The following is a 14,875-nucleotide window of genomic DNA, read 5'->3' on the forward strand; positions in this document are numbered from 1 at the left end:
TGGTGACTCTTGTTCTGTGGATTGGGGGGGAGGGGCAGATATGGAGGCAGGCTAGGAGACAATTCCCCCAGAAACCCTGGGAGGTCCTATTGCAGCACAAGACAGAGACACAGTTGGTCTCAGACCCAGAAACAGGGGTTTTCAGAGCCAGCTCCACTGAGGAGAGGGTGGGGTCCTTGGGAGCCACAGCCCACACCTCTCAGCCACCTGCTGTCCAAACAGTTTCAGAACACCCAACACCCAGGAGGGGAACCCCCTTGACCTCGGGCATCGCGTACAGGGCTCCCCAGCTACCCCTGACTCACGCAGAGATGTGGCTGCAGGGTCCCTCCCTGACAGCACATGCAAAAGCGTGTCTGCTGCAGCCCCAGCAGTGCTCCTCACACTGACCACACAACCAAGCTGGGTTTACCACCTCAGAGTTCTCACTGGCTGGTGATGAAACAAAATTAATTTTAAGGCAGGACAAGAAAAAAATTTTTTTCTTCAAACATACAATTCTCTCTGTGCCCTTAGGGCCACCCTGCCCCTGTAGTGTGCATTATGCATCTGTATTAACCAAACCTCCTTAGAAGACACAGGAATGCCTACTGGATTGTAAAGAGCTACTCCTGGTGCCAGCATGATAACTCCTTAGGAGATAACCTTCCTTCTTAACGTGTAAGGGATCAAGATGACCCACTACTCACTTGTACTGTACATCTGGACTGTGTGTAAGCCGTCAACAAGACATCATTTGATATATAACCCTTTATCTCAAAAAGGTATATAACTCTGTTTTGACCTCTAGCAGGTAGAACAGTCCTCAGAGCTTTCTGAAAGACTGTCTCCGGGTTTATAATCCTCAGATCGGCTCAAATAAAATCCATATTTTACTTAAAAAAAAAAAACTTACACACTTAATTAAACACTAAAATATACCAACAGAAGCTACTTAAATCATCTTTAAAAACAAAACTGTTACCTTGAGTTGCTGAATGGTTCGCTGTTTCATCTCTATTTCCTGAGAACACTGGTTTTTCTTCTTCTCCAGTTCATTAATTTTACTCCTTAATAATTTCTCCTCATCACGCATTATAGATACCTACAAAGTAATATTTATAAATTAAATTAAATATATTTATAAATACTAATTGCTTTTTGTTGTTTAAAATTCATGGCCACTGACTCAAAGATTTATGTCCTTTAAAGCATGTAAGAAAAACTACAGATTCGAACACACGTGATATGACTTCAAATTATCGGAAAATTGCTTGACATTCCAAAGGAGATACATATGTGGAGTTCATATTTTTCTTACAATATTTTAAGAATCTTAAACTCTGTAAGTATTCACAAAAAAGAATCAACATAGCCCCTTGCATGCAATAGCAAAACCATTGTCTTGGAAAAAACAATAGAGATACTCTAGGGGAAAAATACTGGCTCAGATTTCCAAGATTTATTAATTACTGTGATCCAGAAATATAAGAAATACTTTAAAAGCTATTAGCACGTAGAGGATGAAAATGGAACAATTACAAGATCAAAAAGTACCCACGTAAGTGAAGGTCAATCGATTTTGGTGTTACTGGTAACCTAATTCTACAAACTTGCTAAAGAAATCAAAAAGCACTATGAATTAGTATGCAAATCTTCGCAAGAAAGGAAGGGAGGGGAGGGGAGGAAGGAAGGAAGGAAGGAACAAACAAACACAGGTAATCTATGTACATTTTTAGGCCAGTTTCCGTTGTACCAATCCTAGAGATCTCAAAAACTGAAGGAAATTAATTGAACAAAGTTCCCCCTCATAATGGGGGTGTCATAATAATAGTAGCTCTGAGTGGTTTGTTTTCAGGGGATTTTTACATCCCTTTTTAGGTATTCTGTATGCTTCAAATCTACTACAATAAATATATATATTCCTTTTGTAATCACCAATTAGTAATATTTTTACTGGCTTATTTTGTTTAAAAATATGGGGCTTCCAGTAATAAACACCATCTTCATCAACTTTACAGATACAAACTATTTGCAGCAAGATGCACATGAGGACTGCTTCAGTTTCCATCCTGGCTCTTCATTTACCAGCCAAGTAAACCTGGATAAGTTATATCTCTCAATGCCTATTTCCTTAGCCATAAAATGCAAGTTAAAACAGTACCTATTCTTAATATTTGCGTGAGAATTAAATGAGATGATACATGTAAATTCAGAACAACTGATCCAGAGTAAGCTGCTATTATAATTATTAGCATTGACATTACACATTGTTTATTTTGAAAAATAGAAAACACTCTTAATACCCTTAGATTAATGTTAGTTATCTATAAAATAAAACATCACTTAAAAAGGGATACCTCCTAAACTGTGCTATGAAAAAATCTTAAAATTAGCATAAATTTAAAAAGCAGTATTTATATATAGTTGATCTGATTTATAAAAATAAAAATATATAAACATATAATTACAAAAATATATTATGTAAAATGCATGTAAAAAGAGCTAAAAGAACACAGAAGAATTGTCAGGAATGGTCATATTTGGAAAAATGAGATCAGGGAGAAGGCTTTTACTTTTATCTTCATTTCTTAAAAAAAATTTCCTAATACTGTATTATAATGAAAAGCTTTTAACTGGAAAAAGAAGCTATTTTTTTTTAAAACTGAGTAACTAGTTCCATACGAACATAAGTCAATTACACCATGTTTGATAATGCTTACTGATAATCACAGTGTTCAGAAACAGTATCTTAAACCAGGAAGTTTCTATACTCTAAGAATCTTCAGCTAAGATATCACTTAAAACAGAAATAAACAAACGACATTAAAGCAATGTAAAATAAAAAATACATTAAAAAAAAAAGATCAGAAAAGACAAAGGAATGGTATTTTCTCCCATACTGTAGAAAAGTCAAGAGAGGATCTGAGTCCCAGATCTCAGAATCAGTAGTTCAAAATCAAGCTGCACAGGCCTCACTCATACTTCAACTAATAGAAACGTGGAAAATGCATGAAGGCTGTAAGTTCACCCTAACGGTTATTTCCTTATTTGTTTTGCTGAGGATACTATGAACAACATATGGACTGATAATAGGAGTTATAATAAATCCTATTATAATATGTAGGAATTACAATAAATCTAAAGTTTCCTCTGGACAACTTAGCTAAGTGAAGGGAACCTAACAAAAGGCAATAAGGTGCGTAAGACTAGGACTGCAGTTTGTATTTTGGAGAATTTAATCCATTTACCTGTCATTTGTCCAGAATTTATAAAGCTTTCAAGCCTGTCTACTACCTCTGGAAACTCTAGTCTTGATCCTGAGGTGTTAAAACCTCAATTTCATTCTAAATTTATTTTACAAGCTCACAATCTACACTAAATCCAAAGATAAGTAATTTATATCCAACTAGGAGGGGAACAAAGGCTGATCTGGCCAAAATTACACTCCTAGAAAGCAAACAATCCAAATCTTTTGAGTGACAAACAAGTGCTTTTCTAAATTATGCACTGCTTTTAACTTGCTGATCTGAGTAAAAATTTTCTTACACCTAATTACAGTTTAGGTCATGTCTACTTTTCAAATACTTATTGCTTGGCCTGGAAACTTTTTGTATATAATTATCAGAAAACAACATAAATTTTGTATTTTTTCTTCCATTGATTAAAAACTTTATTACCTTTCCTTCATTATGAATGAATACATATCCATCTTTTTCCATTGATTAAAAACTTTATTACATTTCCTTCATTATGAATGAATACATATCTGTTATAAGAAATAATGCAACAAGTAGAGCTTTAAAAAAAATCACCTATAATGAATGCCATTACCTAAAATAATCAAAATACACATTTTTATATATCTCTTTGCAGTCTATATTATACAGACTGTTTGCATAGTTTTAATCCTATTATACATAAAAAACTGAGTTCAGTTTCTATATTACTTAACATTATAACACAAGCATTTTCCCATATTATAATAAAAACTTAGTACTTATCACTAAACTTAAATCAGAATCCTGCTAAATACATTAACAATGAATCGTGGAACTTAACCACTAATAAAGCAATGGAAAACACATTAAACATCACTACAAATCATTATAAACAAAGCAACAGGACTTAGGCCAAAGCTTCCAGGTATCAGAGTACTTAAGAAACTGTCAGGGAAAAAAAGAACCTCTGCTCACAGGAAAAGGAGATGGATGTGGAGGGTACCAAGCCTCCAGCAAGAGCTTTTCTTCTTTACCAGTACAGGCCTAATAGCCATGAAAATTATTATTTATTTAATCAAAAAGTTCATATCATTCTTTCCATTCGTTTTTAATTTACATTAATGCTATATTATTCTGAGATTATTTTTTTATGTTACATAAATTGTTCCAGAGTTCAATTTCAAGTAGTTTACAAGAAACCAACAAATCCTCTGTTGAAAACAACAAAAAAATGCTGGATTAAAAAGTTTTAAATGTTTCTAAAAGTACTGAGGAACTAACAAAAAAAGTAAAGAAATACTGAGATAAAAAAAGAAACTAAGTGAAAAAAGAATCACAGAAATAAATGGAGCACTAACTAGCTTTTATTCTGAGGACATTCGTAGAATGAAGGGGCCTGATTTTCAACAGGTAAACTAGAAGGTATTTGCAGTATATTTTAATGACAAAGAATCAGAGCTAAAAAAAAAAAAAAGAATCAGAGCTAACAATAAAGAAATCTAATACAATAGTAATTTTAAAAGGACAGCAAAATTAAAAGAAAATATGAACAAATGGATTTCACAGAGTGAAAACTGGAATAGACAAATAGTCAATAAGAACATTTTATTAGTTATCAGAGGAATACTCAGGACACCCCTTTACATCTTCTAACTTGCTACACAAACTCTTGCACATGTGTGCCAAGGATATTTATAAATAGGGACACTGCTTCTAAGAGCAAAGAATGGAAACAACCTAAACGGTCACTAGGAGAATGGATAACTAAACTGCAGAGTCACACAACAGAGTATTACACAGCAGTGAAAGGGATTAAGTATACATAAAAGAATCTCAGGATATGATGTGGAAAATGGAAGTCTCAGAAGAACAACATAATATATTGTTCAGAGATAAAAAAACCAAACATGGTTGAAATTATATTTTTAACAGATAAAAAAGATACACACAAAATATTCAGTATATAACTTCAGTGGGGGTAGGAAACATAATATGGATGAAACCCACAAGCATTTGTTGTATCAATGAAAAATATGCAAATTAGAATTATAGTTGAGATACACTATTTACCTATCAAATTAGCAAATATCAAAGAAACATGATAAAATACTACTTTGTGGATAAGGTTGTAGATAAAAAGATACTCTCCTATTATTATACATTAGTTCTGGTGAGCAAATTTGGCATAATCTCTAAAAAGCGTAATAAATATCCAAATTACTGATATACAAACCAGTGAGCCACAAGTTCCACTTTTAGGAATTTATACCACAGGAAGACATACAAATGTCCAAAATGACATCACTGCATAATTTGTATCAACAGTAGATTGGAAATTACCTTAATTGTCCAACAATAGGGGACTGATTAATGGTAAATATATGCTTGTAGTCATACAAATTTACTTGGAGACTATATCCTGAGATAGAAAGACAGCCAAGATATACTATTAAGTGAAAAAAACCAAGGTTCACACAGTGTTTGCAGGATGTTTCCATTTCCTTATAGGAAGAGAAGGAAAGAAGGACAAAGAGAAGAGGGAGAAGTAAAGAGAAAAAAGTAATTGGTAATATTTGACAGGGTGGAGGGAAACTTGATGGCTAGAAGGCAGTTTTTTCCTCACTATATATCCTTCCATTTATTTTAAATTTTATATATATATATACTTCCATTTATTTTAAATATAATCACGTGATTATATTTCATATTTTAATCAAATTATAATAAAAACTTGTTACAAATGCACTATATACTCTCCTAAATACTATCTTGCAAACAGAAGTTGGCTTTTTACTTTTTTGTGGGGGGGAAGGGGCTTGAATTTAGTAGTCCTTAAAAGAAAAGGTTCTAATCTTACATAAGGCATGTATTTTTCCTAATATTGGACACTCTTCAGTTTGTATAAGCTGACTAAGTTTTCTCTTGTTAAGTAACTATTCTCATTTTAGGAAGAATTATTAAGTTGACAAAAGTTCTGGTCAATTCTAAAATCAGTGTCTAAACTTGATATGAGGAAAACAATCTTTATCAATTAAATTGGCCAACACAACTTTTCCAATAACGTACCTCTTTCTGTACTTGCTCAATCTGCTTTTTGGCATCAGCCAGTTTCTCTCTCAGCTCAGCATAATCTTCCTCCTTCCTCTGAAGATTGACTGTCAGATTCTGGGTAAGAGCAGAGCTTGCAGAGAGCTCCTCTTTCAACCTAAAAAACACAAATCACTTTGGATCATATGCGTGAGCTACTGACAATCTACAAAATTAGATCTTTTCACAAATATGGAATGTCCAAACTATGAATGAGTCCTCCAAGGAGGATTTCAGGAGATTTTATCAAGAGATCTTCGCATATAACATTTGGCTCAAAAGGTTTAGACAAACCATGTTCAAGTTCTTCACTCATCTTACATGCTACACTTTATCAGATTGTCATGCCCACCTAAATTTAAAAGCTACACAGAAAAATCTATAAAATAAATACTCTGCACATTTTTAAACATTGTAATAACATTTAGCTTACTTTTCTATTTCATGCCAGTTGGTTTCTTTTTCTTCTTCCTTTAATTGAAGTGAATGCTTTGCATCTTGCAAATTATTTGTTAATTGTGTGATTTCTTCTTTCAGCTTGATTTCTCTTTCACTTAAATCTTTGGCGTTTTTAACAGAATCTTGAAGGTTTGCTTCAAACTCCTTCAGATTTCTTTCTTGCTTTAAAATGATTGATTCTTTTTCCAAAATTTCTTGTTCTAACTTGGCTGAACGACTACATTCCTCTTTCTGAGTTTCTAAGATTGCCTCAAGCTCCTTTATTTTCACTTTATAGCAAGTAACATCTTGTGTAAGTTCTGAAAGTGCTCTTTTTCCTTCAATTACATGCTGTAGTTGAACACCAAGACTAACATTTTTTTCTTGCAATTCTTCTCTCAGCTGCTGTATACGAGTGTCTTTTTCTTTCAGTTGATCATCTTGATTTTTATTCTCCCTCTCCTCTGTTTTTAGTCTATTGTTTTCATCTTTATAGTCTTTTACTTCTGCCTGTAACTTTTCAATTTGCTGTTCCAGTTCCTGGATCTGATGACATCTTTTGGAAGAAGTCTTTACAATCTCCTTACATTCCTCCCAAATGGCTTCAACAGTACAGTGGAAAGAATTTTTCCTACTACGTTCCTGAATACCATGTTCTTTAACCTGCTTACTTCTCAAATAATCATCTTGCAAAAGGTCTATCTGCGTATCCGGCAAATCATCCTCTTGAGAACCACTTGACAGATCCCTGAGTTTGAGTAAATCTATGTTTGGGATCTGAGAAACTGAATCAAGTGTCCGTAGTTCATCTATTTTTGCTTGCATTAATTTTATTTGTGAAACATTATTTGTAATATTTCTTCTAGCAGTTTCTATCTCCTTTGACAATTTCATGATCCTTTCCTCCTGCTCTTGATTTATACCTCTCTGCACGTGTAATTCAGAAATCGCACTGTCGTAATTCGACTGAATTTGTTGGATCTCTATACTAAAACTAAAACTCTTTTCTTCAGAAGAAGAAAGTTCCTGCTGCAAACTAACAATCTGTTTATTTAATTCTGCTTTTTCTTCCTTTTCATTTTTAAGTTCATTCTCAATAATGAGTAAACGTGTTTCCAGCTCTTCGTTATTTTTTTGTAAAAATCTAATGTTTTCCTCATTTTCTGAAATGCTCTCTTGCATGTCTTTACTTTCCTTCTGGTCTTCAGTGGTGGCTGGGCTAACACGTGTAGGTCCTTTAAAAATAAAAAAATCATTATTAACCTGGCAAATCTCACTAAAACTAAAAAATTACCATGTAAGTCAATATTCAAACATAAGAAACATACGAAAGCAAACTTTTAGTGAAAGATAGAAATAAGTTATTGAGCAAAAAGGAGAAAACAGGTTGCAAAACATACACAGAATAAGCCCATTTATATAAAAGGTATAGTTCCACAAGTCACGGCAGAGAGAGTTAGCAAAGAATGTGCAAGAAAATACTGGTAGCCACCAGAGTGGGATTACCAGTTGTTTCTACTTTCTAGTAACTTTCAATGGTATTTAAATTGTCTACCACAAATCTTTATTATCATCTTAATATGGGACAGACAATAGGGGATCACACCCTAAGGCAAACATATCCTAAAAAGAACAGTTTTGAAGTACAATTACATTACAGATCTACTAAATTAGTGATCTGTGAACTGAATAGCTTATACTTTCACAGCTAAAGTTAAGAGAAAAATGGTTAAAATTCTGGCAAGTCTAATGTAGCCTTACCCCTCACTAGCTGCATAAGTGTCAATAAACTACTTGACCCCATGACTGTTTCCTCAAATGTAAAATGGAAATAATATCAGCAGTTTCATTATGATGTGCGTTGGTGAGGTTTTGTTTATATTTATCCTTCTTAGGATTCATTGAATTTCTTTTTTTGTTTGTTTTTTGGGGGTGAAGGTAATTAGGTTTGTTAATTAATTAATTAATTAATTAATGGAGGTACTGAGGATTGAACCCAGGACCTTGTGCACACTAAGCACACACTCTACCACTGACCTGTATCCTCCCACTCTTAGATTTTTTTTTATGACTTAGAAATGTTCGAAAAAATCCTCTTGCCCTTTAAGAAGACGAATTATAAAAATGTCTGAACCCTTTATCGAGAGAGAGAGATGGGATCGATGCAAGTTAAAAACAACAAAGACCTGAAACTCAGAGCTCACAAATACTTATCCTGAGAGAAAAGATTTGAGTCATGCATACAATATAATCACTAAACTCTGAAGTGAATTACAGTAAGCACAATAAAGCTTTTGTGATCAAGTAATGTTCTTTGAATTTTACTATACTTCAAGAACTAGGTTAATTACATAATATAAGGTAATTCAAGCTAATGTGTTTAGCACCTGATTTTCTTGTTCAGATATTCATATTATTCTTTCAGACATTTTTATATTTTTTATATCAAAAGACTCTTAGAACATATTCAGAACAGCCTTGTCAGGAAGTAATTAAAGTATTAATCAGTCTAGCAATAAAGATAGGATAGGTTTTACTGTATATAAAACCTAGCCTATACACAGTAAGGTTAACATAAAAAGTAAACATAAACAATGAGAAAGAAAGTTACTTTAATTCAATATTTATACCACATTCAACCTATACCTATATTTTGCTACAAAAATCAGTTTTGGTTGAAAAGTCACAGATAGGCAGTATTTCTCTGGATGGCCCCCTAATCACTATTCTGAAGGCTTATTTCTTGCACTGTTTACATGATTATAGGCTTCCCCAAAGTACAGATACCTCAAACAAGTAAATTCACTTTCGCAGGGAAATGGCCTTGCATTCCCTTTTAAGAGCAGAAAACATACATCCCATGAAACTATCAATCCCCTATTACTATTCTAGTGGTTAAAGGAATATTTTGTTCCAGAAATTGTTCAGTAGCAGGTAGAGAGGAAAAAGGGTGGTTATACCTACAATTTTCATATGATCCCTTATGTGATCCCTGTAGTCGCTAATAACGTAAATAACTGGGAAATAGTAGAATTGAAGGAGAAAAAAAATTTTTGTTACTTAAACTTACTTAAATCTACCCGCATCCAAATTATTTATAGCTATCAACTATAGGTCTTCTATAATCATTTTCTGCACGAATGAGTGACCCTTAGGATAAGTCCCACCATGTAGATCACTCATTCCTGCCCACTTCCACTTCCTAGTGATCTATCGATTCTACATTCTGAACTACTCTATGGCACTGATCAAGGTGAAAAGAGAGATGAACAGTGCAACAGAAATCATAGCAAGGCTCACTCGCTGAAGCTAAGGCACCACTTCTTCAGTGGATAACAGAAGGTGACGGTTCATCTCAATCTCACATGTATCTAGTATTGTTTTATCGCTAAAGGCATCTACTTTTGAAAACATTAATTTTACTGAAGTTCTATGAGACATTTATTATACTGGCATATCACCCAATTGTTTTTAGTGTTAACAACCTCAGGAGGCAGGTGTAAAGAAAGACTTAACTTACTCATTTTTCTCAAAGTGAAGCAGCTAATCAGGTTCCTAAAGCTAATGTACCTTCTCTTAAAAAGCCCTCCCTCCCTGTATTATACTATAAAAGTTTTCTAGAAGACAGAATGGATGGCTTAGAGAGAAGGTAAAAGCTGACCAATACAGGGAGGTACAGTATAGAGTAAGCACAAGACCACCTTTTTTTAGTAATTCTATAGAGAACACAACTTGACCACATTTGTCTTTAGTAATGTTCAGCCCAAAATCTTACTGTCAAATGTCCTTTTCTCCAAATGAATAAAGAATGCAGAAGAAGAAAAAAGAATGTGGAAATACTTTGGCAGAAAAGGTACTATAATCATGAAAGTGGAAGTGCTGACTTTTAACTACTGTAAGTACAGACGTAAAAGAATTATAGTCATGTAAAAGTGACAAAAGCACAATATCTAAAAACATATTTATTGAAATTAAGGCAGCTTTAAATATACTCATCCTCTAGACAGTCTGTAACGTTAGTGTAAACATTAGGGACACTTAGACTTTCCCAGGTTTTTTCCTTAGACAAGTAAATTTCCTTCTGTTTGTAACTTTTCTGTTTACTGGTTTAGGGGTTAGCTTTCTTAAAGGCCTCCTGCTGGCAGCTGAACAAGTACCTTTCTTTGCTGGTGGTTCATCTTGTTGAAGTTCAACTTCATTTAATCTTTTTCTTCCTGAATAGGTTTTAGTTTTGCTATCCTTAGACATTTCATCTGTTTCATTACAAACCAATTTACTGTTTATTATTAAAGATGATGTGCCAGCATTGTCCTAAAATAAAATAAATTAACATTAGTTCACGTATAGAAAGTTTTAATAAATGTAAAAACTATGTAACTTATGATTCAATACTGTATCATAAAAATTTTATTTTCAAGTTTGCTGAAACATTTTCTAAGTTATTTCTTAAATCTCACCCTAAAATAACTGATGGCTCTGGGAAATGAGTAATGTTAACTAACTTGTACATTTACTAAGGAGGACAAAACAAACAAACAAACAAAAAAACCTGTCCTAAAATCAGTTAAGTGTGTAGTTTCACTCTAACACTAAAAACAAATTCATCTTTAGATTTTCTAAGGTAATCAAGTGGGCTATAGACTTGTTTGTAGATAGCTGTAGAACCCTAAAACACTCACCTCTAAGTGATAAACAAAATGTTCTTTGAAAAGAAAAATATGAAAACATTATGACAAAACTGTTTCTTATAGATACTTCTACTTAAAATCTTGAGGTCCCACCTGAGAAACTAATCAACTGTTTTGTTTTGTAACCAAAATTTCTCAATGTCTTACACTTTTAACAAATCCCCGAAGTTTTAACCTTAGCTTCTAGCCTATGTATATTCAAAGACATATAATCTACATACTGCTTTAAAACTGAGCTCCTAGCTTATCTAAATGATAAAAATTACTCAGATTTTTACTTTTTAAGGCAAAGACTATGCCTCCCTAAAGGGCTAGCAGAAAAAGGTACCCAGAAACCAGAAGGGTGAAATCTCAGCAGTTAAGTGTATGTCTATAAAAGTAATTAAAGGTATGGTAAAGGTAGAGACTTCTTTTTTTAAAGGCAGAGATTAATTAAATTGCTGCATACTGGTGGCAATCCATTTTGGGGGAAAAAACTATATGAGAAGACAAAACATCATTTTATATCATAAAATCAGTGAATGCTTTGTTCTTAAAAAGATATAGATAAATATGACTTTATACTAAAGTAACAGATTATTAAAAAAAAAAAAAGGCAAAGCCTTATTAGATATCCCTAAACAAAGGATGTCATGAATACCTCCAAGCTTTCTCAAATTAGTCCCTTGGTGTCACTGATAAATGACAAATCCTGGGGTAGAGGGATCACATCTGTGGCAGAGTTTGAGTTTTCAAACACTCCATGACAATTTCAAGTTGTCACTTCTACTCTCAGACCTACCATAATGACCTAATCTTTTTTTTTCCTCCTTCAAATTATATAATCTCCACAAAAAAATCTACCCCCTATAAGTCTCAGTTATTGAAAGGAATATTTTCTGCCCCTAGGGTGTGCTTGGTTGGAAGGATGCTAAAGAATCATTCAAAACAAACTTTTCATCATTGGAAGAGTCTGCTTTCAAGACAAGCTTTGGAACAGTGACCTGAGATCAACAGTTAATCAACATAGTCAGGTTAAGTTCCAAATGATTTTGCATTTGTTTAGTTATGTATTTATGTGAACAACTGGGCACACTGTTTTAAGTTAGTTGATAAAAGAGGTTCAGAACCTACCTAAAAATTTTATTTATAGGCAAGGACTAGTAAATTAGAAATATTGCTTATTTTATATTGCTTTTTTACTATTACTGACATAAACATTATTAACACATGTGGTACGCAAACATACTACAGAAATAGATACAATTCCTTATTAAATTTCCAACAATTTTCTTTAAAGTCAGTAGTCAAGAGAAGTGATCTATCTCTGGCTTTTCTTTTTCTTGTTTTATTTTCCTTCACCAAACCAAAGGCCAGACTTAATATCCAGATCTAGTGCTCAGAGCAAATAAGCAGATGATGATGAATAACCAAATCAAAGTACGAAGAGCCTGCAAGCCCAGTAATTAAGTTACTAGAAAAAGTTAAGCCCTAAGTTCCCAAAAGTTTACCCCCTCTTGTTTCACAAATCAATTTTCTCTTCTTAATCTCTACTACCGCTACCCAACCACCTTAAATCAAAGTTCTCATCAACTATCACCTGAATTCCTCCAGAGGTCTCTCCGCCTTCAGTCTAATTCCATCTGAATCCCAACTTCCAAGTTTCTAAAAATATCTACTCAAAATAAAAAATCAACTTTGCTATGCTCCTTAAAATTAACGACTGCTCACTGCCTTCAGAATAAAACTCAAACGCTTTAATGCAGGATGTAAGGCCTCCTACCATCTTACCCCAATGTACTGCTCCTGGCCTCACTACTCACCTCTCCTTGCTTCATACTTTCTTCTTGAACAACAAATTGCTTGTACTTTCTACAGTGACTGAAAGCCTTCTCATGTTCATGTTTTTACACATTCTGACTCCTACATCTGGAAGGCCAGTGTATCTTCATGTCCCCTACAGCTACTAGCTGCTACCTCCCTCTACTTTTAACTGGCTAAATTTTACTCACCATTTAAGGTTCACTTTAATCATTTTCATCTCCAGAATGTACTCTCTAAATCCCCACCTCTTCTCAGCTTCTTGCATATACTGATTACCCCTGCACATTTCATTATAATTATGTTTACACTGTTTCTCTCTTACTGGGGAGTTGTTAAGGGGACTAGTTTTTATTAATCTGTATAATTCCCAGAATCTAACACAGTACCTGGCACACAGTAGAACCTCAGTGTTTTCTGACTAAAATAAATCATTTTATGCTTTTCTTCCTTACTCCCTACCTTATTACAAGGGGCTTTCTCCTAGTTCAGGAAAGTTAGACTGAATAATGCATATAACAGATCTGACAAAAATATCTAATAATATATAATTATAAATAATATACGATTAAATTATTAAATACATTATCGAACTCTCTTTAATAATTATATTAACATAATTCTAAGTTTTTAATGTAATTATTGCTAGTTTATGATAATACATCCAACAGAACTGACAGAAAAGTCAGATAGAGTGAATAATGCATCTAATAAATACCAAAAGAAAGGCCTGCTACAAGAGCTTAGACAAAGGATGAGCTACTCTTCTCTAGAAAATGTTCCTTATTTACCCCTATAGTATCAAAAGTCCATCTGATGTTGAGATGACACAGGGAAAGTTGGTGGGTATTAGAGCTTAACTGTCTAGATACAAAGCAGGGTCAACCACGGTAGTCCTTCTCTAACTACAGAGACCCAGTGGATGCCTGAAACCATGCATAGTACTGAACCCTATATATACTATGTTTTTTCCTATATATACCTATGATAAAGTTTAATTTATAAATTAAGCACAGTAAGAGATTAATAATAATAATACAATAGAACAATTATATACCATAATAAAAGTTATGTGAATGCAGTCTCTCTTGCTCTCAAAATGTCTTACTGTACAAATTTAATCTTAAAATTAAAGATAGAAAAGTGGCTTTTCCATCTGAAGCACTTATGCACTGTGGCCATAACTTTTACAGTTTAACGTGTGACAGCAAATTTGCACAGATTGTTTTTTCCTTCTTCCCAATTTCATAAATAGATTCATTCTTACATAGATCTTAGCAACCTCAGCATACAATTTTTTTCTTTCCTTATTAAGTCGAGAACTCTCACCTCTACTTTTAAATGAAGCACTTTACGGCTTCTCTTTGGCATATCCAAATTGTCAGCATCACTACTCTTGTCCTTTAGTGCCATTAGTAAAATAAGGGTTACTTGAACATAAGCACTGTGATACCACAACAGCTGGTCTGATAACCAAGACACCTACTAAGTGATTAACGGGCGGAATACGTTGGACAAAGGGATGATTTACGTCCCCGGCAGTATGGCATGAGATTTCATCATGCGACTCAGGACAGTGCATAATTTGAAATTTATGAATTGTTTATTTCTGGCATTTTCCATTTAATACTTTTGGACCACGGTCAACCCACAGAAAGTGAA

General features: G+C 33.6%; 1 protein-coding gene across 7 annotated transcripts in view; it reads right to left on the minus strand.

Annotated features, from left to right (window-relative positions):
• KIF20B (kinesin family member 20B) overlaps positions 1 to 14,875 on the minus strand; it is a 67,584-nt gene that overhangs the window by 25,852 nt on the left and 26,857 nt on the right. For all 7 annotated transcript variants that reach the window (XM_032491344.1, XM_032491346.1, XM_032491342.1 and 4 more), the window contains 4 exons: positions 10,883 to 11,036; positions 6,721 to 7,960; positions 6,267 to 6,405; positions 965 to 1,084 (listed from right to left, as the gene is read on the minus strand). In XM_032491344.1, coding sequence (XP_032347235.1) covers positions 965 to 1,084; positions 6,267 to 6,405; positions 6,721 to 7,960; positions 10,883 to 11,036 — 1,653 coding nt within the window. The remainder of the gene's footprint in view (positions 1 to 964; positions 1,085 to 6,266; positions 6,406 to 6,720; positions 7,961 to 10,882; positions 11,037 to 14,875) is intronic.

Source organism: Camelus ferus, chromosome 11, assembly GCF_009834535.1.
Source record: "Camelus ferus isolate YT-003-E chromosome 11, BCGSAC_Cfer_1.0, whole genome shotgun sequence".
Lineage (NCBI taxonomy): Eukaryota > Metazoa > Chordata > Mammalia > Artiodactyla > Camelidae > Camelus > Camelus ferus.